Source organism: Pseudophryne corroboree, chromosome 4, assembly GCF_028390025.1.
Source record: "Pseudophryne corroboree isolate aPseCor3 chromosome 4, aPseCor3.hap2, whole genome shotgun sequence".
NCBI classification, from domain to species: domain Eukaryota; kingdom Metazoa; phylum Chordata; class Amphibia; order Anura; family Myobatrachidae; genus Pseudophryne; species Pseudophryne corroboree.
Genome location: NC_086447.1, coordinates 488,350,858 through 488,378,296, shown reverse-complemented (window position 1 = coordinate 488,378,296; position 27,439 = coordinate 488,350,858). Strand labels below are relative to the sequence as shown.

Here is a 27,439-nt window from a genome sequence, read left to right as displayed (position 1 = left end):
GCAATGAGGTAGCTGTGTGAGTAAGCTAAGCGACCCTAGTGGCCGACACAAACACCTGGCCCATCTAGGAGTGGCACTGCAGTGTCACGCAGGATGGCCCTTCCAAAAAACACTCCCCAAACAGCACATGACGCAAAGAAAAAAAGAGGCACAATGAGGTAGCTGTGTGAGTAAGCTAAGCGACCCTAGTGGCCGACACAAACACCTGGCCCATCTAGGAGTGGCACTGCAGTGTCACGCAGGATGGCCCTTCCAAAAAACACTCCCCAAACAGCACATGACGCAAAGAAAAAAAGAGGCGCAATGAGGTAGCTGTGTGAGTAAGCTAAGCGACCCTAGTGGCCGACACAAACACCTGGCCCATCTAGGAGTGGCACTGCAGTGTCACGCAGGATGGCCCTTCCAAAAAACACTCCCCAAACAGCACATGACGCAAAGAAAAAAAGAGGCGCAATGAGGTAGCTGTGTGAGTAAGATAAGCGACCCTAGTGGCCGACACAAACACCTGGCCCATCTAGGAGTGGCACTGCAGTGTCACGCAGGATGGCCCTTCAAAAAAATACTCCCCAAACAGCACATGACGCAAAGAAAAATTAAAGAAAAAAGAGGTGCAAGATGGAATTGTCCTTGGGCCCTCCCACCCACCCTTATGTTGTATAAACAGGACATGCACACTTTAACCAACCCATCATTTCAGTGACAGGGTCTGCCACACGACTGTGACTGAAATGACGGGTTGGTTTGGACCCCCAACAAAAAAGAAGCAATTAATCTCTCCTTGCACAAACTGGCTCTACAGAGGCAAGATGTCCACCTCATCATCATCCTCCGATATATCACCGTGTACATCCCCCTCCTCACAGATTATCAATTCGTCCCCACTGGAATCCACCATCTCAGCTCCCTGTGTACTTTGTGGAGGCAATTGCTGCTGGTCAATGTCTCCACGGAGGAATTGATTATAATTAATTTTAATGAACATCATCTTCTCCACATTTTCTGGAAGTAACCTCGTACGCCGATTGCTGACAAGGTGAGCGGCGGCACTAAACACTCTTTCGGAGTACACACTTGTGGGAGGGCAACTTAGGTAGAATAAAGCCAGTTTGTGCAAGGGCCTCCAAATTGCCTCTTTTTCCTGCCAGTATAAGTACGGACTGTCTGACGTGCCTACTTGGATGCGGTCACTCATATAATCCTCCACCATTCTTTCAATGGGGAGAGAATCATATGCAGTGACAGTAGACGACATGTCCGTAATCGTTGTCAGGTCCTTCAGTCCGGACCAGATGTCAGCATCAGCAGTCGCTCCAGACTGCCCTGCATCACCGCCAGCGGGTGGGCTCGGAATTCTGAGCCTTTTCCTCGCACCCCCAGTTGCGGGAGAATGTGAAGGAGGAGATGTTGACAGGTCGCGTTCCGCTTGACTTGACAATTTTCTCACCAGCAGGTCTTTGAACCCCAGCAGACTTGTGTCTGCCGGAAAGAGAGATCCAAGGTAGGTTTTAAATCTAGGATCGAGCACGGTGGCCAAAATGTAGTGCTCTGATTTCAACAGATTGACCACCCGTGAATCCTTGTTAAGCGAATTAAGGGCTCCATCCACAAGTCCCACATGCCTAGCGGAATCGCTCCATGTTAGCTCCTCCTTCAATGTCTCCAGCTTCTTCTGCAAAAGCCTGATGAGGGGAATGACCTGACTCAGGCTGGCAGTGTCTGAACTGACTTCACGTGTGGCAAGTTCAAAGGGCAGCAGAACCTTGCACAACGTTGAAATCATTCTCCACTGCGCTTGAGACAGGTGCATTCCACCTCCTATATCGTGCTCAATTGTATAGGCTTGAATGGCCTTTTGCTGCTCCTCCAACCTCTGAAGCATATATAGGGTTGAATTCCACCTCGTTACCACTTCTTGCTTCAGATGATGGCAGGGCAGGTTCAGGCATTTTTGGTGTTGCTCCAGTCTTCTGTACGTGGTGCCTGTACGCCGAAAGTGTCCCGCAATTCTTCTGGCCACCAGCATCTCTTGCACGCCCCTGTCGTTTTTTAAAAAATTCTGCACCACCAAATTCAAGGTATGTGCAAAACATGGGACGTGCTGGAATTTGCCCATATTTAATGCACACACAATATTGCTGGCATTGTCCGATGCCACAAATCCACAGGAGAGTCCAATTGGGGTAAGCCATTCCGCGATGATCTTCCTCAGTTGCCGTAAGAGGTTTTCAGCTGTGTGCGTATTCTGGAAACCGGTGATACAAAGCGTAGCCTGCCTAGGAAAGAGTTGGCGTTTGCGAGATGCTGCTACTGGTGCCGCCGCTGCTGTTCTTGCGGCGGGAGTCCATACATCTACGCAGTGGGCTGTCACAGTCATATAGTCCTTACCCTGCCCTGCTCCACTTGTCCACATGTCCGTGGTTAAGTGGACATTGGGTACAACTGCATTTTTTAGGACACTGGTGAGTCTTTTTCTGACGTCCGTGTACATTCTCGGTATCGCCTGCCTAGAGAAGTGGAACCTAGATGGTATTTGGTAACGGGGGCACACTACCTCAAGAAATTGTCTAGTTCCCTGTGAACTAACGGCGGACACCGGACGCACGTCTAACACCAACATAGTTGTCAAGGCCTCAGTTATCCGCTTTGCAACAGGATGACTGCTGTGATATTTCATCTTCCTCGCAAAGGACTGTTGGACAGTCAATTGCTTGGTGGAAGTAGTAAAAGTGGGCTTACGACTTCCCCTCTGGGATGACCATCGACTCCCAGCAGCAACAACGGGCAGCGCCAGCAGCAGTAGGCGTTACACTCAAGGATGCATCGGAGGAATCCCAGGCAGGAGAGGACTCGTCAGAATTGCCAGTGACATGGCCTGCAGGACTATTGGCATTCCTGGGGAAGGAGGAAATTGACACTGAGGGAGTTGGTGGGGTGGTTTGCGTGAGCTTGGTTACAAGAGGTAGGGATTTACTGGTCAGTGGACTGCTTCCGCTGTCGCCCAAAGTTTTTGAACTTGTCACTGACTTATGATGAATGCGCTGCAGGTGACGTATAAGGGAGGATGTTCCGAGGTGGTTAACGTCCTTACCCCTACTTATTACAGCTTGACAAAGGCAACACACGGCTTGACAAATGTTGTCGTCCGCATTTCTGTTGAAATACTTCCACACCGAAGAGCTGATTTTTTTGGTATTTTCACCAGGCATGTCAATGGCCATATTCCTCCCACGGACAACAGGTGTCTCCCCGGGTGCCTGACTTAAACAAACCACCTCACCATCAGAATCCTCCTTGTCAATTTCCTCCCCAGCGCCAGCAACACCCATATCCTCCTCATCCTGGTGTACTTCAACACTGACATCTTCAATCTGACTATCAGGAACTGGACTGCGGGTGCTCCTTCCAGCACTTGCAGGGGGCGTGCAAATGGTGGAAGGCGCATGCTCTTCACATCCAGTGTTGGGAAGGTCAGGCATCGCAACCGACACAATTGAACTCTCCTTGTGGATTTGGGATTTCGAAGAACGCACAGTTCTTTGCGGTGCTTTTGCCAGCTTGAGTCTTTTCATTTTTCTAGCAAGAGGCTGAGTGCTTCCATCCTCATGTGAAGCTGAACCACTAGCCATGAACATAGGCCAGGGCCTCAGCCGTTCCTTGCCACTCCGTGTGGTAAATGGCATATTGGCAAGTTTACGCTTCTCCTCCGACAATTTTATTTTAGATTTTTGAGTCCTTTTTTTACTGATATTTGGTGTTTTGGATTTTACATGCTCTGTACTATGACATTGGGCATCGGCCTTGGCAGACGACGTTGCTGGCATTTCATCGTCTCGGCCATGACTAGTGGCAGCAGCTTCAGCACGAGGTGGAAGTCGATCTTGATCTTTCCCTAATTTTGGAACCTCAACATTTTTGTTCTCCATATTTTAATAGGCACAACTAAAAGGCACCTCAGGTAAACAATGGAGATGGATGGATACTAGTATACTTATGGATGGACGAGCGACTGCCGACACAGAGGTAGCTACAGCCGTGGACTACCGTACTGTGTCTGCTGCTAATATAGACTGGATGATAATGAGATAAAATTAAAATATATATATATATCACACTAGTACTGCAGCCAGACAGGTATATATATTATGTAATGACGGACCTGCTGGACACTGTCTGTCAGACTCAGCACTGCAGACTCCTAAAGTAAGCTACTAGTATCAAGAAGATAGAAAAAAAAAAAAAAACACGGGTAGGTGGTATACAATTATGGATGGACGAGCGACTGCCGACACAGAGGTAGCTACAGCCGTGGACTACCGTACTGTGTCTGCTGCTAATATAGACTGGATGATAATGAGATAAAATTAAAATATATATATATATCACACTAGTACTGCAGCCGGACAGGTATATATATTATGTAATGACGGACCTGCTGGACACTGTCTGTCAGACTCAGCACTGCAGACTCCTAAAGTAAGCTACTAGTATCAAGAAGATAGAAAGAAAAAAAAACCACGGGTAGGTGGTATACAATTATGGATGGACGAGCGACTGCCGACACAGAGGTAGCTACAGCCGTGGACTACCGTACTGTGTCTGCTGCTAATATAGACTGGATGATAATGAGATAAAATTAAAATATATATATATATCACACTAGTACTGCAGCCGGACAGGTATATATATTATGTAATGACGGACCTGCTGGACACTGTCTGTCAGACTCAGCACTGCAGACTCCTAAAGTAAGCTACTAGTATCAAGAAGATAGAAAAAAAAAAACCACGGGTAGGTGGTATACAATTATGGATGGACGAGCGACTGCCGACACAGAGGTAGCTACAGCCGTGGACTACCGTACTGTGTCTGCTGCTAATATAGACTGGATGATAATGAGATAAAATTAAAATATATATATATATCACACTAGTACTGCAGCCGGACAGGTATATATTATGTAATGACGGACCTGCTGGACACTGTCTGCAGAATGCGTTTATAAAAACACCACACGACGAGTGTTTAACTTTTTCAGGCAGACAATCACAATATACTGGTGGTCAGCAGACAATCACAATACTGGTGGTCAGTGGTCACTGGTCAGTCACACTGGCAGTGGCACTCTGGCAGCAAAAGTGTGCACTGTACTTAAGTGCAGTCAGATAATGATATACAGTATATGATGCAGCACACTGGGCTGAGCACAGATATGGTATGTGTGTGTGACTGTGTCACACTGTGTATCGTTTTTTTTTCAGGCAGAGAACGGATTAATTAAACTGGTGGCACTGGTCACTGGTCACACTATCAGCAGCAAGTAGTACTCCTCCTATATGCTCCCCAAAATTTGTGTCTCTCTCTAGTACTCTAGTCACTCTAAACGGAGAGGACGCCAGCCACGTCCTCTCCCTATCAATCTCAATGCACGTGTGAAAATGGCGGCGACGCGCGGCTCCTTATATAGAATCCGAGTCTCGCGATAGAATCCGAGCCTCGCGAGAATCCGACAGCGGGATGATGACGTTCGGGCGCGCTCGGGTTAACCGAGCAAGGCGGGAAGATCCGAGTCGCTCGGCCCCGTGTAAAAAAAACTGAAGTTCGGGCGGGTTCGGATTCCGAGGAACCGAACCCGCTCATCTCTAATTGTAAGTATACTTTTATTTTTTATTTATTTTCTCTAACGTCCTTGAGGATGCTGGGACTCCGTAAGGACCATGGGGAATAGACGGGCTCCGCAGGAGATAGGGCACTTTAAGAAAGCTTTGGATTCTGGGTGTGCACTGGCTCCTCCCTCTATGCCCCTCCTCCAGACCTCAGTTTTTACACTGTGCCCAGAGGGAAATGGGTGCACTGCAGGGAGCTCCCCTGAGTTCTCTGCCTAGAAAGCATTTTTGTTTGGATTTTTTCTATATTTTTACAGGGAGCACTGCTGGCAACAGGCTCCGTGCATCGAGGGACTGAGGAGAGAGGGGCAGATCTTCTTAAATGATAGGCTCTGCTTCCTCGGCTACTGGACACCATTAGCTCCAGAGGGGGTGAACACAGGTTCGTCCTGGGCGTTCACTCCCAGAGCCGCGCAGCCGTTCTCCTCACAGAGCCAGAAGAGACGAAGTCAGAAGACGTCTCAGGCGGCAGAAGCCTTCAGAGCTTCACTGAGGTAACGCACAGCACTGCAGCTGTGCGTCATTGCTCCCATACACCTCACACACTCCGGTCACGGTAAGGGTGCAGGGCGCAGGGGGGGGCGCCCTGGGCAGCAATATAACACCTCTCTTATGGCAAAAGACAATATACATGTACAGGTGGGCACTGTACATGTATATAAAAGAGCCCCCGCCATTTTTTAATAACTTTGAGTGGGACAGAAGCCCGCCGCCGAGGGTGCGGGGCTTCTCCCTCAGCACTCACCAGCGCCATTTTCTCTCCACAGCACCGCTGAGAGGAAGCTCCCTGGACTCTCCTCTGCTTTACACACGGTGAAAGGGGGTTTGAAGGAGCGGAGAGGAGGGGGGGGGGCACATAATTGGCGTATTATTACTACTCAGCGCTTCTGGAAAAGGGCATTCTGTGTTGTTGTTTTTCCAGGGGTATAGCGCTGGGGTGTGTGCTGGCATACTCTGTCTCTCCAAAGGGCCTTAAAGGGGATACTGTCTTCAGAAAAAAGTTTCCCTGTGTGTGTGAAGTGTGTCGGTACGCGTGTGTCGACATGTTTGACGAGGAAGGCTCGCTTAATGTGGAGGGGGAGTGCTTGAATGTCATGTCGCCGTCGGCAACGCCGACACCGGAATGGGTGGATATGCTGAATGTCTTTAATGCAAATATCAATCTATTGCATAAAAGGTTAGACAAGGCTGAAGCTAGGGATCAGTCAGGTAGCCAGACCATGCCTGTCCCTGTGGCGCCAGGACCTTCGGGGTCTCAGAAGCGCACCATATCTCAGATCGATGACACAGATACCGACACGGATACTGACTCTAGTGTCGACTATGAAGATGCAAAATTACAGCCGAGGGTGGCAAAAGGTATTCGGTACATGATTATTGCCATTAAAGAGGTTTTGCATATTACTGAGGAACCCCCTGTCCCTGACACGAGGGTACACATGTATAAGGGGAAAAAGCCTGAGGTCACCTTTCCGTCCTCATTTGAGCTGAGCGAATTGTGCGAAAAGGCTTGGGAATCTCCAGATAGGAGACCACAAGTTCCCAAAAGGATTCTTATGGCGTATCCTTTTCCACAAACGGATAGGATACGATGGGAATCTTCGCCTAAAGTAGACAAGGCGCTGACACGATTATCCAAAAAGGTGGCACTGCCTTCTCAGGATACGGCTTCCCTCAAGGATCCTGCTGATCGCAGGCAGGAAATTACCATGAAGCACATTTACACTCATTCAGGTGCTGTTGTTAGACCGGCTATGGCGTCGGCCTGGGTTTGTATTGCTGTTGTGGCATGGGCAGATTCCTTATCTATGGAGATTGACACCTTAGATAGGGATGCCATTTTAATGACCATAGAGCATATCAGAGATGCCTTGTATATGAGAGATGCTCAAAGAGACATTTGTTTATTAAGCTCCAGAATAAACGCTATGTCTATTTCTGCTAGGCGGCTCTTGTGGACCCGACAGTGGACGGGAGACGCCGATTCAAAGCGGCATATGGAGTCCTTGCCTTACAAAGGGGAGGAGTTGTTTGGAGACGGCCTCTCGGACCTTGTCTCTACTGCTACGGCTGGTAAGTCGAATTTCTTACCTTATGTCCCCCCGCAGCATACAAAAAAGGCACCTCATTATCAAATGCAGTCCTTTCGTTCCAATAAGAGCAAGAAGGTACGGGGATCGTCCTTTGTTGCAAGAGGAAAAGGCAAGGGAAAAAAGCTGCACACAGCTAGTTCCCAGGAGCAGAAGTCCTCCCCTGCATCTGCAAAGTCCACCGCATGACGCTGGGGCTTCCCGGGGGGAGGCAGATCTAGTGGGGGCTCGTCTAAGGTTTTTCAGCCACGTCTGGGTTCACTCGCAGGTGGATCCCTGGGCATTAGAGATTGTTTCTCAGGGATACAGGCTGGAATTCGAAGACTTGCCTCCTCGCCGGTTTTTAAAATCGGCTCTGCCGGCTTCCCCGTCAGAGAGGGAGCTGGTGTTGGCAGCAATCCAAAAATTGTATATTCAACAGGTGATTGTCACAGTTCCTCATCTCCAGCAAGGAGAGGGATATTACTCAACCCTGTTTGTGGTCCCGAAACCAGACGGTTCGGTCAGACCCATTTTAAACCTAAAATCCCTGAACCTGTACTTGAAGAGGTTCAAGTTCAAAATGGAATCACTCAGGGCGGTCATCGCCAGCCTGGAGGGGGGGGATTGGATGGTGTCCCTGGACATAAAAGATGCTTACCTTCATGTTCTGATATTCCCCCCTCACCAGGCGTTCCTGAGATTTGCAGTGCAGGACTGTCACTACCAATTTCAGACGTTGCCGTTTGGGCTTTCCACGGCCCGAGAATTTTCACCAAGGTAATGGCGGAAATTATGGTGCTCCTGCGCAGCGCAGGCAGGGTGTCACAATTATCCCATACTTGGACGATCTCCTCATAAAGGCGAGATCTCGGGAGAAGTTGCGTGTCTCTGTCCATGAAGACGTTGCAGTTACACGGCTGGATTCTCAATATACCGAAGTCCCAGCTAGTCCCTGCAACGCGTCTGACCTTTTTGGGCCTGATTCTAGACACAGACCAGAAAAAGGTTTTTCTTCCGATCGAAAAGGTTCAGGAGCTCATAGCCCTGGTCAGGAACCTATTAAAGCCAAAAAAGGTTTCAGTGCATCATTGCACACGGGTTCTGGGGAAGATGGTGGCTTCATACGAGGCCATCCCCTTCGGCAGGTTCCATGCGAGGACTTTTCAATGGGACCTCTTGGACAAGTGGTCCGGGTCCCATTTACAAATGCATCAAAGGATCACCCTGTCTCCCAGGACCAGGGTATCTCTCCTGTGGTGGCTGCACAGTGCTCACCTACTAGAGGGTCGCAGGTTCGGCATTCAGGACTGGGTCCTGGTGACCACGGACGCAAGCCTCCGAGGCTGGGGAGCAGTCACACTGGGAAGAAATTTCTAAGGTCTCTGGTCAAATCTAGAGACTTGCCTCCACATCAACGTCCTGGAGTTGAGGGCCATATACAACGCCCTGCGTCAAGCGGAGGAATTGCTTAGGGGAAAACCGGTTCTGATTCAGTCAGACAATGTCACGGCAGTGGCTAATATAAACCGCCAAGGCGGAACAAGGAGCAGAGTGGCCATGGCAGAAGCGACCAGGATTCTACGCTGGGCGGAAGGCCATGTAAGCGCACTATCAGCAGTGTTCATCCCGGGGGTGGACAACTGGGAGACGGATTTCCTCAGCAGGCACGACCTGCATCCGGGAGAGTGGGGACTTCATCAAGAAGTCTTCGCACAGATCACGGGTTGGTGGGGACTGCCTCAAATAGACATGATGGCATCCCGTCTCAACAAAAAGCAAAAGCAGTATTGCGCCAGGTCAAGGGACCCTCAGGTGGTAGCGGTAGACGCTCTGGTGACACCTTGGGTGTTCAGATCGGTCTATGTGTTTCCTCCTCTTCCTCTCATACCCAAGGTGTTGAGAATAATAAGAATAAGCAGGGTCAGAACAATCCTCATTGTTCCAGATTGGCCACAGAGGACTTGGTATCCGGAGCTGCAAGAGTGCTCACAGAAGATCCGTGGCCTCTTCCTCTAAGGCAGGACCTGCTGCGGCAGAGGCCCTGTCTGTTCCAAGACTTACCGCGGCTGCGTTTGACGGCATGGCGGTTGAACGCCGGATCCTAGCGGAAAAAGGGATTCCGGAGGGGGTCATTCCTACCCTGATCAAGGCTAGAAAAGACGTGACGTTAAAACATTATCACCGTATATGGCGAAAATATGTTTCTTGGTGTGAGGCCAGAGCTGCTCCTACGGAGGAGTTCCATTTGGGCCGTCTTCTTCACTTCCTTCAAACAGGAGTGACTTTGGGCCTAAAATTAGGGTCCATAAAGGTCCAAATTTCGGCCTTATCCATTTTCTTTCAAAGAGAATTAGCCTCTCTTCCTGAAGTACAGACTTTTGTGAAGGGTGTGCTGCATATTCAGCCTCCCTTTGTGGCGCCTTGGGATCTTAACGTGGTGTTACGTTTCCTCAAGTCACCTTGGTTTGAACCACTCAAAACTGTGGAGTTGAAATACCTCACGTGGAAAGTGGTCATGTTGGCATTGGCTTCGGCAAGACGTGTTTCAGAATTGGCGGCTTTATCACATAAAAGCCCATACTTGGTTTTTCACGTGGATAGGGCAGAGTTGAGGACTCGTCCTCACTTTCTGCCAAAAGTGGTCTCATCTTTTCATGTGAACCAACCTATTGTCGTGCCTGTGGCTACACGGGACTTGGAGGATTCCGAGTCCCTGGATGTGGTCAGGGCTTTGAAGATTTATGTGACCAGAACGGCTAGGATCAGGAAGACTGAAGCTCTGTTTGTTCTGTATGTGGCCAACAAGGTTGGCGCTCCTGCTTCAAAGCAGACTATTGCTCGCTGGATCTGTAACACGATTCAGCAGGCGCATTCTACGGCAGGATTACCATTGCCTAATTCGGTTAAGGCCCATTCCACTAGGAAGGTGGGCTCTTCTTGGGCGGCTGCCCGAGGGGTCTCGGCATTACAGTTGTGCCGAGCAGCTACTTTGTCGGGGTCCAACACCTTTGCAAAGTTCTATAAGTTTGATACCCTGGCTGAGGAGGACCTCCTGTTTGCTCAATCGGTGCTGCAGAGTCATCCGCACTCTCCCGCCCGTTTGGGAGCCATGGTCCTTACGGAGTCCCAGCATCCTGAAGGACGTTAGAGAAAATAAGATTTTACTTACCGGTAAATCTATTTCTCGTAGTCCGTAGAGGATGCTGGGCGCCCGTCCTATGTGCGGACTTCTTCTGTAAGACTTGTTGGCTATGTTGTTGTTCATACTGTTAACTGGGTAGTTTATCACAAGTTATACGGTGTGATTGGTGTGGCTGGTATGGATCTCGCCCTTAGGTTTACAAAAATCCTTCCTCGTACTGTCCATCTCCTCTGGGCACAGTTTCCCTAACTGAGGTCTGGAGGAGGGGCATAGAGGGAGGAGCCAGTGCACACCCAGAATCCAAAGCTTTCTTAAAGTGCCCTATCTCCTGCGGAGCACGTTTATTCCCCATGGTCCTTACGGAGTCCCAGCATCCTCTACGGACTACGAGAAATATATTTACCGGTAAGTAAAATCGTATTTTTTTTCCGCTACAGGCGGCACAAATCGGGGCGTAACTGACCACGCCCCCATATGAAGCCATGCCCCTATTTTTGCCCGGGGCGCCACAAGGGCAAGATCCGGCCCTGAGTAGACGCTACATGGTAGAAGCTATTCGATGGCAGCAAAGAATCAAAATCCATGTAATGTGGCATCTGCCTCTTTTCCACTGAGCCTCTCAATTCTGGAAAAGGTTGGACACCTATTTATCATAATAGTTCCTATCAAGCTTTAATAATTGTATGTTGAAATATTAGTCTACAGTATTTTCCAACCATCTACTAGTCTGTATTATTGTATTTTACAACAGAAATGACCAGATAAACTGATAGAATGGGATGTGTGTAAGATTTTAGGAGACTAGCCTTGAAATTATAAGCTGTGCATATTCTACCCTCCCACCCAACCTCCAAAAAATACACCAAACACCATTTGTAAAAATAACCTGGGCCAAAAAACGATATTTATTCAGAACAGGTGCACTGTTATCAAAATAGCATTGAGCTCCTACATTTATGACAATAGGTTCAATTTATATTTTTTATGCAGTGTCCTATAGAGAGCATCCATTTCACTTGGCACTATGTCTTAGCTCATGCAGCTGGGTGAGGATGGCTTGGGAGGTGCGGTCAGTGAATTCAGGTGCTCTGCATCTGCTCGGGACCTGGAAAGTAACATTATGATGAGTCTAATGACTATCAACTTATTTATACGGAATCCACATATTACACAATTACTTTCTAAACCTCAATTTTATAGATCTAACTGAACTACATCAATTTGTAACTTGGGGATAGATGTATTAACCTGGAGCAAGGATAAAGAGGTGATGAGAGGAAGGTGATAACGCACCAGCCAATCATTACGTGTTTGAAAACTGACAAGGGCTGATTGGCTGGTGTGTTATCACCTTACACTTATCACTGGTTTATCCATTCTCCAGGCTTAATACATATGCCCCTTTGTGTTTACCCAGTGATTTCTAACCACTATTATTGTGTTGTACACTACTCATAGTAAATTGAGCTTTAGATGGAGAGCTTAAAGGTCCATACACACCGGGCGTTTTTGCCCAGCGTGTATGCACAGCGATCATCGCTGGGCTGAAAAGCGCTCAGTGCATACATACTGAGCGCTTTTCCCCGCTGCCCAGCGATGTCAGCGGGGGTGAACGGCTTTCCATAGCAGGACGCTATGGAAAGCTGCTCACCCCGCTGTTCATCTACTGGTAATACCAGTAGATAAACGCCGGCGATGAAGCGGGCGCTCATCGTTTGGCCATACACACTGGGCGGCTTTGAGCTGAAAGCAGCTCAACACACCAAAAGTGACCTGCTTTCAGCTCAAAATCACCCAGTGTGTATGGGTCTTAAGATGGAGAGCTGAAGTAACAAAAGGGATTTTGATTGAAAAGAAAAAAAAGTCCTTGAATTAATTCACAAAGAATGATTTTTGTTTTAAATTTGTTTTTTTAATGTGTTAAAAAAAGTTGTTCTTTGGTCTCGATTCAATTCAGCTCGAACTGAATAGCGCCAAGAAGAAGCTCCAGAAGCTATTTAATTCAGCGCGCTGTTATGTCTGAGAATGCCGGTTCTCGTGCCTTAAAACATGGTGTTTAGAGAACCGACATTCTCCAACTTAAGTGCCTGGCATAATGCTGTTTCCGCCGCGCTAAGGACAGAAAACAGCACTGCACCAGTAGGTTTCTGCTCTCAACCCAGGAGGGGTGCGAGAAGAAATTCTCTGGTTGGGCATAAAATTGCGCTGAATTGAATAGAGCCCTTTGTTGTTTACATCTCTGTCAGTCTGTCAAATTATGCTGATATTTAACATTTTCTTAGTTTGTTTCTTCATCCTGCTACTAATCTATAATTCTGTAGCTGCACATTACCATGGCAACCACAGTTGCATAAAATATAATGTAGTGAGCTGAAAAGTTTTTTAAAATGTGAGCTCTGTCTAATGTAAAATCTTCCCCCTCTTCTTGCGTTTGTGTGACAATCCTATCTTACTTCCTCCAGAGAGATTTAGAAAACTAGATAATGCTATGTAGAATGACTGCTAACAATTGTTGATCAGAGCTATGCTGAAAAGATACTTAACGTGTTTAAAATTAAACATTGGGTTTTCTTTAATGTCAACATTTCTTCTCAAATCCTACTCTGGGATTCCTTCAGCTGTCAAGGGGCCAAGTCCTATCACAGTAAATACAGCATACCATTTTAATTACGATTTAAGAATATTTTACTATCTGCATAATGGGCCTAATTCAGTAAGGATTGCAAATTCTGCTAATCAGCAGAATTTGCAATCCTGTTGCTAGCATGCTGGGGGCCGCCCATCGCAGGGAGCCCCTCCCCCCTTCAACAAGCAGAAATTGCGAACGCATCACAATTTCTGCTTGTTAGCAGAAATAGATGATGCTGCGCTGGCAGGAGGACCGCCACCATGTTCCCCTTTTGCTCCATCCAACCCCCCGTTCACGTAGCACCACCCCCGCAACGCTCAATCTCTACCCTGGAAATGGAGCATTGCCGCCCCCCCTGCCCGTGACCCCTTTGCCTGATTGACAGGCAGAGGCGATTGCAATTTCTGCACCCCCCCTACCACAGAAAGTGTGGGCGCAGGACGGGTGTTGTGCATACGCCCTGCGGGGAGATCGTAATAATTCCGATTGGATCGTGATTTGCGATCCAACCTGAATTATCCCCAATATGTTTTAATCAACTTTTCTGCTGCGGGGTACACTGGGCTCCACAAGGAATGGACAATGGGGTGTAGAGTAGGATCTTGATCCGAGGCACCAACAGGCTCAAAGCTTTGACTGTTCCCAGAATGCATAGCGCCGCCTCCTATATCACCCCGCCTCCCTGCACAGGAGCTCAGTTTTGTAGTTGGTGCTGCAGTAGCAGGCACTTAACAGAGGGGCTGCTCCAGGCAGCCCTAAGAAGAGCTTTTTTTCTGAGGAAAAAAGTGAAGACTTCAAGGGCAGCAGCAGTGTTGCATGTCAGTGGACATTCACTGCTGCAGTCCAGCTCTCCCCAGTGGCGCTGTACACTCCCGAGTCCTGGTTGCCGGGTAACTACAGCAGGTGGCTCCGGTTTTCTTCTTGTCAGGCACACATGACGGGGGCTCTCCAGGATCGCGTGGCTGCGCTTCGGGAGGTGGTAAGTGGGTCCCGCTTGCGGGACCCGGTCTTTATCGCGATCCGGTGCGGTCAGTGGGAGGCGGGCCGCACGCGCTGGCGGTGGACACTGTGGCTATACAGGCGATCCCACTAGATCACCAGGGCATGGGACAGGTCAGGTTTTCTCTATAAACCGTTTTATTAGAGCCCGCAGTACCCGGTGGTTTTGCCAGCAGGGGGATTGAGCTTGGACCTGAAGCCCCTCCCCCAGCCCCAGGGCGCCATTTTCTGCAAATGTTCCCGCCCTGGAGCTGCATATCTGTCTCTCCCTCACCCCCTGGCAGTGTCTGCGGCACCATTATCCCTCAGCTCACTGTTCCTGGGAATGCTTGGGCAAATCCTCCTATGTAAAGCCGCCTGGTTGTCAGTGCTGTGACTTTACAAGACACTTAAGTATTCTACTTGCCTTTTATAGTCAGTGTTAGTTAAGAAAGAGTGCACTTTGTCAGGGTTTCCTAATACAATTACCCTGTGATATACATCCAGTTCTTACTGTGTACGGTTATATCTATTATTATATAGCTGTATAAGCTAGTCCAGTGCAGTATTATTGTTAGTAATAACCTCTGCATTGTACAAACTGTGACCATTTGTGTGTGCATTTGATAGCTGAGTGGTGTCCATTTCGTGTCTTTCACTCAACCTGCTATCCCTATAGTCTATAACCTGAGGGGGCTTGGTACGTCAGGTTTTATCTAATATAGTATTTTCACAAAGATATACTGTACTACGTATTTTTCTCTGTGATTTAGTCACCATATCTCTCCTTTATCTCTGCTGGTGCTGACTACACTGCGCAGGGGTTTGGGCTAGAGGTATTGTGCTGCTGACAAATTGTACTGTGTTACCTGATACTGCAAGTTATATCATGTCTGCTTCTGAGGGTAACGGTTCTGGGGCTGAATACACTGCCGGTGTTGCTGAAGCCACAGATACCTATGAGGAGAATATAGCAGCTTTGGGCTCTGGTTCTGGGGGCTCCTTGCCCCCCAGTGGGACGGTGGCAACGGGGGCAAATAATGACCCGCCGTGGGCCGCTTTTTCCACGATTCTGCATACGCTAGTTCATAAACTAACACCCCCTATGGGACCCCCAATGCCGGTGCAACCGTTTGTGGTCCCTGCAGCTAACCCGCCATGGGCGGACGATTTATCTGCTCAAATAAAGAAGTTGAACCAGTCCCTGACTACTAAAAAGTCTGACCGTCGCTCGCCTACGTCCAAGGGGTCCTTTAAGCGAGCGCTTGTCTCCTCACAATCCACTGCTGTCACTGACACCTCCTCTGATGAAGACGGCACTTACACTGACCCCACAGGTTCTGACTCAGATACGGCTGATGGGGAGGGTAGTTCACATGTGGATGTTCCTGATCTTTTGGAGGCTATTAAGTTAATTTTACAGATTACGGATGATCCCGAGCCATCCGTTCCTCCTAAGAAACCAGATAGGTTCAAGCGTCAGAAAGTGATTAAACAAGTTTTACCTCACTCTGACCACCTAATTGATATATGTCAGGAACCCTGGGAAAATCCGGGTATGAAGTTTGTGCCTCAAAAGAAGATGCTGGCTCGCTATCCCCTCGCGCCGGAGCTGTCTGAGAATTGGGAAACGCCTCCTCCAGTGGACTCACATGTGGCTAGGATGGTGGTTTCCTCAGCTCTACCGGTCACCACCGTCGCGTCTCTAAAAGAGCCTACTGATAAACGTGTGGAGGGTTGTCTGAAAGCGATTTACACCCTCACGGGTGCTGCACAAAGGCCCACTATTGCAGCTACTTGGGCTGCAGAGGCCATTGAAGCATGGGCCTTGGAGTTAGATGCTGAAATCTCCTCTGACCATGCTAGACAATGCTTGTCTTATATTGTCACAGCTTCTCGTTATATTAAAGAGGCGGCTTCTGATGCCAGTATCCTGGCAGCCAAGGCCTCTACTACGTCAGTCCTGGCTCGCCAGATATTGTGGCTGAGATCCTGGTCTGTGGATCTGGACTCTAGAAAAACCCTGGGGTTACTCCCTTTTAAGGGAGATATTCTGTTTGGAGAGGATTTAAATAAGATTGTGGCTGACTTGGCTACTGCCAAAACTGCCTGTCTGCCAAGTACTGCTCCTTCTGTGTCGAAGGCTAAAGGTACTTCCTTTCGCCCCTTTCGTCCTTCAGGTAAAGCAAAAGGTCAGGCGTACAACAAGCAGGCCCGCACTTCCAAACCTGGTAAGCCTAAGCCCAAAAGAGCCTGGGCGGCCCGTCAGCCAGCTTCCAAGACAGAAAAGCCTGCCGCATGATGGGGCGGGCCGGCTTCTAGGGTATACCCAGGAATGGTTGAAGACCACTTCAGATGCCTGGGTACGGGAAATCGTGACTCGAGGTTACGCCATAGCCTTCAAAAACCGACCCCCTCATCGATTTTGCCAGAGACAAAGGCAAACACTCTACATTCGGTGGTACAGACCCTCCTGGATACAGGAGTCATAGTACAGGTGCCTCTTGCGCAGAGGAGCCGGGGGTACTATTCTCCGCTCTTTCTGGTCCCGAAACCGAATGGGTCCTCCCGGCCCATTCTCAACCTCAAGGCATTGAACAGGTTTGTGAAGGTTTCCAAGTTCCGGATGGAAACCCTTCGCTCTATAGTTTTGGCCTTGGAACCTGGGGACTTCATGGTCTCCCTGGATATACAGGATGCTTACCTGCATATTCCTATAGCAGTGTCTCATCAGCAATACCTGAGATTTGCGATTGGCAACTGCCATTACCAGTTTCGGGCGTTACCTTTTGGTTTAACAACGGCTCCGCGAGTCTTTACAAAAGTCATGGCGGTGATGACGGTGGTACTCCGCCGTCAAGGGGTCAGGATACTGCCGTATTTGGACGACTTGTTAATCCTGGCAAATTCCCCAGAACTTCTCCTGCGTCATCTAGATGTGATGGTCCGGTTTCTGCAAGCCCACGGGTGGCTCATCAACTGGAAGAAGTCATCCCTGATCCCTGCTCAGAGCATGGTGTATCTGGGAGCACTATTGGACTCTCACAACCAGTGGTTGTTCCTGTCTCAGGAGAAAGTCCTGAAACTTCAGGACAGGATTCGTTGCTTCCTATCTCGTCCGCAAGTGTCGATACATTCGGCGATGCAGGTGCTGGGCCTCATGGTGTCAGCATTCGACATGGTGGAGTACGCTCAGTTTCACTCTCGCCCTCTCCAGAGGCTGATTCTAGCCAAATGGGACGGCCTGCTTCACCGGATCAGGTCTCAAATGATCTCTTTGACTCCGGAGGTCCATCTGTCGCTGCTCTGGTGGCTCCAGGACCAACAACTGTGCAGGGACGTCCGTTCTGGATATCCGACTGGGTCCTGTTGACAACAGATGCCAGTCTAAGAGGTTGGGGCGCGGTGCTGGAGCAACACTCCCTTCAGGGGCGGTGGACCAAGGAGGAGTCCCTCCTCTCGATCAATATTCTGGAGTTGGGGGCGGTCTTCAATGCCTTGAACCTAGCCCAGCATTTAATTCAGAACCGTCCTGTTCAAATACAGTCTGACAACGCCACCACAGTGGCTTACATAAATCATCAAGGCGGCACTCGAAGCCGACTAGCAATGAAGGAAGTCTCACGGATTCTACAGTGGGCAGAACGCCATCTACCGGCCATATCGGCAATGTTTATTCCGGGAGTCCTGAATTGGGAAGCGGACTTTCTCAGTTGTCAGGACGTGCATGCTGGCGAGTGGGGCCTCCATCCAGAAGTGTTTCAACTCCTAGTGGAAAGGTGGGGCCTTCCAGACGTAGATCTGATGGCGTCTCGACACAATCACAAGGTTCCGGTCTTCGGAGCAAGGACAAGGGATCCTCAAGCAGCATTCGTGGATGCGCTGACGGTACCGTGGAGGTTTCAGCTGCCGTACGTGTTCCCTCCGGTGTCACTCCTGCCCAGGATAATTCGGAAGTTCAAGCAAGGAAAATTAATTCTGCTTCTCATAGCTCCGGCGTGGCCCAGACGGCACTGGTTCTCAGACCTGCAAGGCCTATCGTCAGAGCGTCCAATTCTACTTCCACAACGCCCAGACCTCCTCATTCAGGCCCCCTGTGTCTACCAGGACCTAGCCCGGCTGTCTTTGACGGCGTGGCTCTTGAAGCTTCCGTCTTAAGCGCTAAAGCAGGCATTCCCAACCACGGTCCTCAAGGCACACCAACAGTGCAGGTTTTAGTGATATCCAGGCTTGAGCACAGGTGACTTAATTAGTACCTTAGTTATTTTGATTGAATCATCTGTGCTGCAGCCTGGATATCACTAAAACCTGCACTGTTGGTGTGCCTTGAGGACCGTGGTTGGGAATGCCTGCGCTAAAGGGTTTTCTGAGGCGGTCATTCAAACTATGTTGTGGGCCCGGAAACCGGCTTCGGCTCGGATTTACAATAGGGTCTGGCATTCTGACTTTGTTTGGTGCGCATCTAACGATTATGATGCTTCCAAGTTTAGTATAGCCAAGTTGTTGGCGTTTCTTCAGTAGGGCCTGGACTTAGGCCTGCGTCTGGCCTCCCTCAAGGTTCAAATATCTGCCTTGTCGGTGTGGTTTCAGAGAAAAATTGCGACCTTACCTGATGTGCATACCTTTACTCAGGGCATGTTGCGTATCCAACCTCCCTATGTCCCGCCTGTGGCTCCTTGGGACTTGTCGTGGTTTTGGAGGCGTTACAAGAGTCTCCGTTTGAACCTCTTGGTTCAGCTGACCTTAAGTGGCTTTCCCTTAAGGTGGTGTTTCTGCTGGCTATTGCTTCAGCTAGAAGAGTGCCGGATTTGGGTGTCTTGTCCTGTAGTTCCCCATATCTGATATTTCACCGTGACCGGGCGGTTCTTAGGACTCGTCCCGGCTATCTACCTAAGGTGGTTTCTTCGTTCCACCTTAATCAGGAGATTGTAGTTCCGGCACTTGTTTCTCCTGATCTGTCTCCCAAAGAGCGGTCTTTGGATGTGGTACGGGCTCTCCGTATCTATGTGAAGAGAACTGCTCCTATTAGGAAATCTGATTCTCTTTTTGTTGTGTTTGGGTTTCACAAACGGGACTGGCCTGCTCACAAGCAAACTCTGGCCAGATGGATTAGAATGGTGATTGCACATGCTTATGTGAAGGCTGGTCTCTCTGCTCCTGATCACATTAAGGCCCATTCTACTCGGTCTGTTGGACCTTCTTGGGCGGCCCAACGTGGTGCGACCCTTGAACAATTGTGCAAGGCGGCTACGTGGTCCTCTGTGAACACGTTCATAAGGTTCTATGCCTTCAATACTTTGCTTCCCAGGATGCTTCCTTTGGATGCCGGGTTCTTGTGACTCCTACAGTGCGTCCACTCCCAGAAGGAACTGCTTTAGGACATCCCCATTGTCCATTCCTTGTGGAGCCCAGTGTACCCCGCAGCAGAAAATGAGTTTTATGGTAAGAACTTACCTTTGTTAAAACTCTTTCTGCGAGGTACACTGGGCTTCACAAGGCGCCCACCCTGACGCACTTAGCTTCTTTGGGTTGGTTTGGCATTAGCCGCTGACACGTCTCCTGTCGTGAGAATGCGGTGTATGTGGCTACTAACCGTTGTCGTCTCTTTTCCTGCTACTGCATTGGGCTGGTTAACTAAAAACTGAGCTCCTGTGCAGGGAGGCGGGGTGATATAGGAGGCGGCGCTATGCATTCTGGGAACAGTCAAAGCTTTGAGCCTGTTGGTGCCTCGGATCAAGATCCTACTCTACACCCCATTGTCCATTCCTTGTGGAGCCCAGTGTACCTCGCAGAAAGAGTTTTGACAAAGGTAAGTTCTTACCATAAAACTCGTTTTTTCCCTCCCTCAATGTTCACAACGGTAATGTAGATTACTACAACTTCTGACGGAAATCAACCAATCCAATTCTAGTTATTTGCCCAGTATATTCTAATCTAGACATTAATAATTTTCCATTCTTGTGAATTCGGCACATATTCTTCTTCTCTTTTATAAATACATTTTACATCACTTTTTAATGTATGTAAATGCATCTGAAGGAGTTTGACACTGGGAACAATTTGAGTTTGTGTAGTATTTAGTGTCTGCTGTTAACGTTACATTTCCAATGCCCTGGAAAGTATACAAAAAAAAAAAACACAAAAAAATGGAATGCATCTAATATATAATAAGTACTCAACAGGTATATGACAATCTATCACATTGATGCTCACAGTTTTGGGCCTTTGAAGTTTCATCTGTCCCCGGGTAATTGCTTTGGCTTCAGGTGGTTGAAAATCATGTAGGGTTTCCCATACTGCTTGGTTAAAATGTAGAGGATCTTCAGTCATGGATGAGACTACAATTTGAAATGTAAAAACAAGTAAGTTGACATCACATTCATATAATTACCGCTAAGACAGCACAAACAGAATAGCTCTTTATGTGGTATATGCAATTGCGGTCGAATTGCCGCAAATGTCGAAAAACGGGGCATTTTCGACACAAAAAAAATATTTGACAATGCAATACAGTACTTTTCGACAAAAAAAAACCAGACTTTTCAAATTCGACAGTTGTCAAATTCGACATGTCTGCAATGGTAAAAATGCGGCTTTTCGACAAAAGTATATTCAATTGAAGAATGTCAATTCGACAACAGTGCTTTTCGACAGTAATTTCGTCAATTTCATTCCGCCTCACTTTGCTGGCGGAATCTAATAAAAAAAATGTAAAACATGTTTTTTTTAGTGTTTTTTTTTATTGCTAATAGCATATCTATTTATATTAGAAGGGATTAGGTACTTGGTTTGTCTATTAGGATTTACAACTATTATTTATATATTTTTTAAAATAATATTTTTTTTAACTGACTAAAATTGAGAGAGCATGGTTTTCAGTGGGAATGGGTTAAAATTTAGAAAAAAAATGCGTGGGGTCCCCCCTCCTAAGCATAACCAGCCTCGGGCTCTTTGAGCCAGTCCTGGTTGTAAAAATCCGTGGAAAAAATGGACAGGGGATTCCCCGTATTTTTGGAACCAGCACCGGGCTCTGCGTCCGGTCCTGGTGCAAAAAATATGGGGGACAAAAAGCGTAGGGGTCCCCCGTATTTTTTGAACCAGCACCGGGCTCCACTAGCTGGAGAGATAATGCCACAGCCGGGGGACACTTTTTATACCGGTCCCTGCGGCCGTGGCATTAAATCCCCAACTAGTCATCCCTGGCCGGGGTACCCTGGAGGAGTGGGGACCCCTTAAATCAAGGGGTCCCCCCCTCCAGCCACCCAAGGGCCAGGGGTGAAGCCCGAGGCTGTCCCCCCCCATCCATGGGCTACGGATGGGGGGCTGATAGCCTTGTGTAAAATAAAAGAATATTGTTTTTTTCAGAAGAACTACAAGTCCCAGCAAGCCTCTCCCGCAAGCTGGTACTTGGAGAACCACAAGTACCAGCATGCGAGGGTAAAACGGGCCCGCTGGTACCTGTAGTTCTTCCGCAAAAAAATACCCAAATAAAAACAGGACACGCACACCGTGAAAGTACAACTTTATTACATACATGCCGACACACACATACTTACCTATGTTGACACGCCGACTCTGGCCACGTCTCCAAGTAGAATCTGGGGTACCTGAAAATAAAATTATACTAGCCTAAATCCAGTGTGTCCTGTTCTTTTTTTTGTAAACCACGTACTTGGCAAAAAAACAAACCGCATACCCGATCCACGAACTGAAAGGGGTCCCATGTATGCTGAGACCCCCCGTGACTCCTGTCACAGAGGGTCCCTTCAGGCAATCAGGGAGCGCCACGTCGTGGCACTCTCCTGATTGCCTATGCGCGTCTGACCTGTCAGACAGCGCATCGCACAGCCTCTCCATTATCTTCAATGGTGGGAACTTTGCAGTCAGCGGTGAGGAGTAATGGGGGGTCTCAGCATTCGGGGAAAGGGGTCCCATGTGTAAACATGGGACCCCTTTCAGTGCGTGGTCTGGGTAAATGCGGTTTGTTTTTTTGCAAGTACGTGGATTACAAAAAAAGAACGATACACTGGATTTAGGCGAGTATAATTTTATTTTCAGGTACCCCGGATTCTTGGAGACGTCAAGACGTGGACACAGTCGGCAAGTGAACATAGGTAAGTATGTGTCGGCATGTATGTAATAAAGTTTTACTTTGAAGGTGTGCGTGTCCTGTTTTTATTTGGGTATTGTTTTTGCAGAAGAACTACAGGTACCAGCGGGCCCGTTTTAACCCCGCATGCTGGTACTTGTGGTTCTCCAAGTACCCGCTTGCGGTGGAGGCTTGCTGGGACTTGTAATTCTTCTGCAAAAAACAATATTCTTTGATTTTACACAAGGCTATCAGCCCCCCATCCGCAGCCCATGGATGGGAGGACAGCCTCGGGCTTCACCCCTGGCCCTTGGGTGGCTGGAGGGGGGGACCCCTTGATTGAAGGGGTCCCCACTCCTCCAGGGTACCCCGGCCAGGGGTGACTAGTTGGGGATTTAATGCCACGGCCGCAGTGACCGGTATAAAAGTGTCCCCCGGCTGTGGCATTATCTCTCCAGCTAGTAGAGCCCGATGCTGGTTCAAAAAATACGGGGGACCCCTACTCTTTTTGTCCCCCATATTTTTTGCACCAGGACCGGACGCAGAGCCCGGTGCTGGTTCTAAAAATATGGGGGATCCCCTGTCCATTTTCCCCCCGTATTTTTACAACCAGGACCGGCTCAAAGAGCCCGAGGCTGGTTTTGCTTAGGAGGGGGGACCCCACGCAATTTTTTTCTGTGTTTTTTAACCATTTTTGCGCCGTCATAAAAGTCGAATCCAGGACGCACTTATCCGTCAATTGGTCCGTTTTTCGACAGCGGGACTGTCAAATCTGTTTTTTATTGAATATGTCGAAATCCGGCACCCGCCGGCCGGAATTCGACGGTCGAATTGTGTCGAATTTAAAAACGGGCGAAAAAAAGCCGCAATTTGCCTGGAATTGCATATACCCCCATGACTGAAGGGGGGTACACACTGAGAGATCCATGCTTAAAATCAAAGCAATCTGATTAGATTGCATAGAAGTTAAGCACGGCTCTCTCGTGTGTATGTCCCAGCGATAGTGATGCGCGGGGCACTGTCGCCGGTGCTAGAATCTCACATCGCTTATTTCACCGCTGGGTGAAATTAGCGCCCCTCCCCCCTGCTCAGCATACATCACGCTGTGTGCTGAGTGGTCTGTGATAGATCGCTCAGCACACATCCGTAGGTGTGTACCCCCCCTTTAGGGCCTAATTCAGAGTTGATTGCAGCAGCAAATTTGTTAGCAGTTGGGTAAAACAATGGGGGTAATTCCAAGTTGATTGCAGCAGGATTTTTTTTTTAGCAGTTGGGCAAAACCATGTGCACTGCAGGGGAGGCAGATATAACATGTGCAGAAAGAGTTAGATTTGGGTGGGTTATTTTATTTCTGTGCAGGGTAAATACTGGCTGCTTTATTTTTACATTGCACATTAGATTGCAGATTGAACACACCACACCCAAATCTAACTCTCTCTGCACATGTTAAATCTGCCTCCCCTGCAGTGCACATGGTTTTGCCCAACTGCTAACACAAATCCTGCTGCGATCAACTTGGAATTACCCCCAATGTGCACTGCAGGTGGGGCAGATGTAACGTGCAGAGAGAGTTAGATTTGGGTGGGGTGTGTTCAAACTGAAATCTAAATTGCAGTGTAAAAATAAAGCAGCCAGTATTTACCCTGCACATAAACAATATAACCCACCCAAATCTAACTCTCTCTGCACGTGTTATATCTGCCCCCCCCCCCCCCTGCAGTGCACATGGTTTTGCCCATTAGCTAACAAATTTGCTGCTACGATCAGATCTGAATTAGGCCCTTAGTAACAGTATTATTGAGCTGGGTGGTCTTCAGTATGCCGAATGTCGGGATCCCGGCGCACAGTATACCGGCGCCGGGATCCCGACACCCGGCATACCGACAGCTATTCTCCCTCGAGGGGGTCCACGACCCCCCTGGAGGGAGAATAAAATAGCGTAGCGCACCACCGTGCCCGCAAGGGGCTCCTTTGTGCTCGGCACACTGTCAGTATGCTGGCGGTCGGGCTCCGGGCGCCGGTATGCTGCTCGCCGGGAGCCCGGCCGCCGGCATACCATACTACACCCATTGACCTAGCCCATATTATATATGAAAGTGGTCACTTATTTTTCTTAATGCATGATTAATTCCAAATGCTATTGACTAATAGTTTTTTGTTGTTGTCATTATCGCCCTGTTATAAATGTAAAAAATCCTGTTACAATAGGACTTTGATTTGTGGTTCCATAAGGTGACACATCCCAATATAATGATAATGGCCCTCATTCCGAGTTGTTCGCTCGGTATTTTTCATCGCATCGCAGTGAAAATCCGCTTAGTACGCATGCGCAATGTTCGCACTGCGACTGCGCCAAGTAACTTTACTATGAAGAAAGTATTTTTACTCACGGCTTTTTCTTCGCTCCGGCGATCGTAATGTGATTGACAGGAAATGGGTGTTACTGGGCGGAAACACGGCGTTTCAGGGGCGTGTGGCTGAAAACGCTACCGTTTCCGGAAAAAACGCAGGAGTGGCCGGGGAAACGGTGGGAGTGCCTGGGCGAACGCTGGGTGTGTTTGTGACGTCAACCAGGAACGACAAGCACTGAAATGATCGCACAGGCAGAGTAAGTCTGGAGCTATTCTGAAACTGCGAAGTAGTTAGTAATCGCATTATTGCGAATACATCGGTCGCAATTTTAAGAAGCTAAGATTCACTCCCAGTAGGCGGCGGCTTAGCGTGTGTAACTCTGCTAAATTCGCCTTGCGACCGATCAACTCGGAATGAGGGCCAATGTGTATATTTTTGATTAGTAAAACATGTATATATTTGTACATATGTGAAATCATATCTAATAATATATGGTTAATAGAAGACTGTTGTGCCTACCAATACAAACACCAAGGAATGTGGATAATGTATAACATTACTAGGTTATAATTGAGAAATATTCTCTAAATGCAGGTGTGACTGGTTATTACTCACTGATCGCAGGAAAAGTTTCATTGCATAAACTGATTTTTATTGACATTATTTTCTACCTGCACACTGACTTTTAGCTGGTGTGAAGATGAGGATTAGGTTTTGCAATATATAATGAAATTATTTATTACTTGTAAATAAAATACCTGGTTATGGGGTTATTTTCTTAGACAAATGGTCCTAAAATATACTACCTGATCTTTCTGGTATAAATAAATACAATTTGTGTTCAGACTTGGAAATAAAAAAATAGATGTATTATTGCTGGTTAAACCAAAATGGAATAACACAATTAGTACTGGTCATTGTGAAGCAGACTACCTCGGTCAGAATACTCCTCTTTTGCCATGCTTACAAAATGCCCTTTGTATTTTTCTAATTAAATAAGTCTTATTGGTGCCAGAATGAATGTCCCTCAGCTAGCCTAGGTAATAAAGGGGGTTAGCATGTCTCACTGAAAGGTAATACTGGAGATTTTCATTAGAGGACACTTTATTACATTGTTGTATAGAGTTCCAAACAACATGTCATATACCTTCCACAATTACTACTAACATTGCTAGCCACCTCTCTATGCTATAAAGCTTAATAAGTATACATACTTTTTACTCCAAAGGTAAGCCTGGCATATATGCTAGTAATATACAGCTGGGTGCATGGTGATATGGCCCAAATAAAAGGTACATAAATGTGATTCTCAAGTGGGTCCCAACCCCAAAGTGGGTTGTGACCATCTCCGCATGGGATCGCGGCTCCATGTTGCTGACCTCAGGCTGATGACGCCTCTGATCTCTCAGCCAGTAATCCAAGGAGTATGAAAAATCAATTGTCTGTTTCTCTTACGTCCTAGAGGATGCTGGGGTCCACATTAGTACCATGGGGTATAGATGGGTCCACTAGGAGCCATTGGCACTTTAAGAGTTTGAGAGTGTGGGATGGCTCCTCCCTCTATGTCCCTCCTACCAGACTCAGTTTAGAAAATGTGCCCGGAGGAGCTGGTCACAGCTAGGGGAGCTCTCCTGAATTTTCCTAGTAAAATGTTGTTTTAGAGTTTTTTGTTTTACAGGGAGGCTGCTGGCAACAGGGACTGAGGGGGGGAGCAGTGTCCGACCTGTGGGGTCTGAGCCTCTGTCTCTGCTGACTGGACACTGAGCTCCAAAGGGGTCTGATCGTTCTCCGCCACAGGGGACCACTCGCCCCAGCTACCCCCTTGCAGAGCTGAAGAATCGGTGGTGAGTGAGACACCAACCCCCCTAGCAAGCGGGGGGTCTGTGTGAAGATGGCAACAGGGTAGAAGCGCAGTATTAACTCTCTGGGGACGGCTCAGTGGTACATGGTGCGTCGCTATGAGGAGCGCCCTGGGCCAGCGCCACACCCTACACTGGTCCAGAAGCCTGTCGGGATCCCAGGATCTCAGCCAGCACTAAATCCTCAGGCCAGTATAAGCAGAAGAAGAGCGGGAAGACCGCCATTTTGGGGACGGAGCTTCTCAGAGCGGACACAGCAGCGTTTCAGCGCCATTTTCCTGCCTGTACAGCGCTGACTAGGAAAGAAGGTCCCTCCACAGCAACTCCAGCTATCTGTAAACGGTACCAGGGGGTGGTAGAAGGGGGGGGGGGCCCTGCAATATGACACTGTATCCTATTAAGGTGCACAGTCACCGCTGACAAGGGGTCTCCCTTTGGTAAAAGCGCTGTGTGTGGGTTGGCTCCAATCTCTGTCTCTCTTGCCATTCTTGGGGTTGAAACTGCCCTTACCTGTGTTGGGTGGTCTCCTTTAGCTATGTCCAGGGACACTGTGTCATTTGCTGCGGAGGATATGTCCTCACAGGATGATCCCATTCCCTGTAATCAGGATAGTACTGGTTTAGCACAGATTCCAGCAAGGGAACCTGAATGGTTT

The 27,439-nt window shown here is 48.3% G+C and overlaps 1 protein-coding gene across 4 annotated transcripts in view; it reads right to left on the bottom strand.

Annotated features, from left to right (window-relative positions):
• Positions 1-11,767: 11,767 nt before the first annotated feature.
• The window catches only part of LOC134909816 (uncharacterized), a 366,238-nt gene continuing 350,566 nt past the window's right edge, over positions 11,768-27,439 (bottom strand). For all 4 annotated transcript variants that reach the window (XM_063917096.1, XM_063917098.1, XM_063917097.1 and 1 more), the window contains 2 exons: positions 20,698-20,822; positions 11,768-11,982 (listed from right to left, as the gene is read on the bottom strand). In XM_063917096.1, the coding sequence (XP_063773166.1) occupies positions 11,890-11,982; positions 20,698-20,822 (218 nt within the window). In that variant the 3' untranslated portion in view covers positions 11,768-11,889. The remainder of the gene's footprint in view (positions 11,983-20,697; positions 20,823-27,439) is intronic.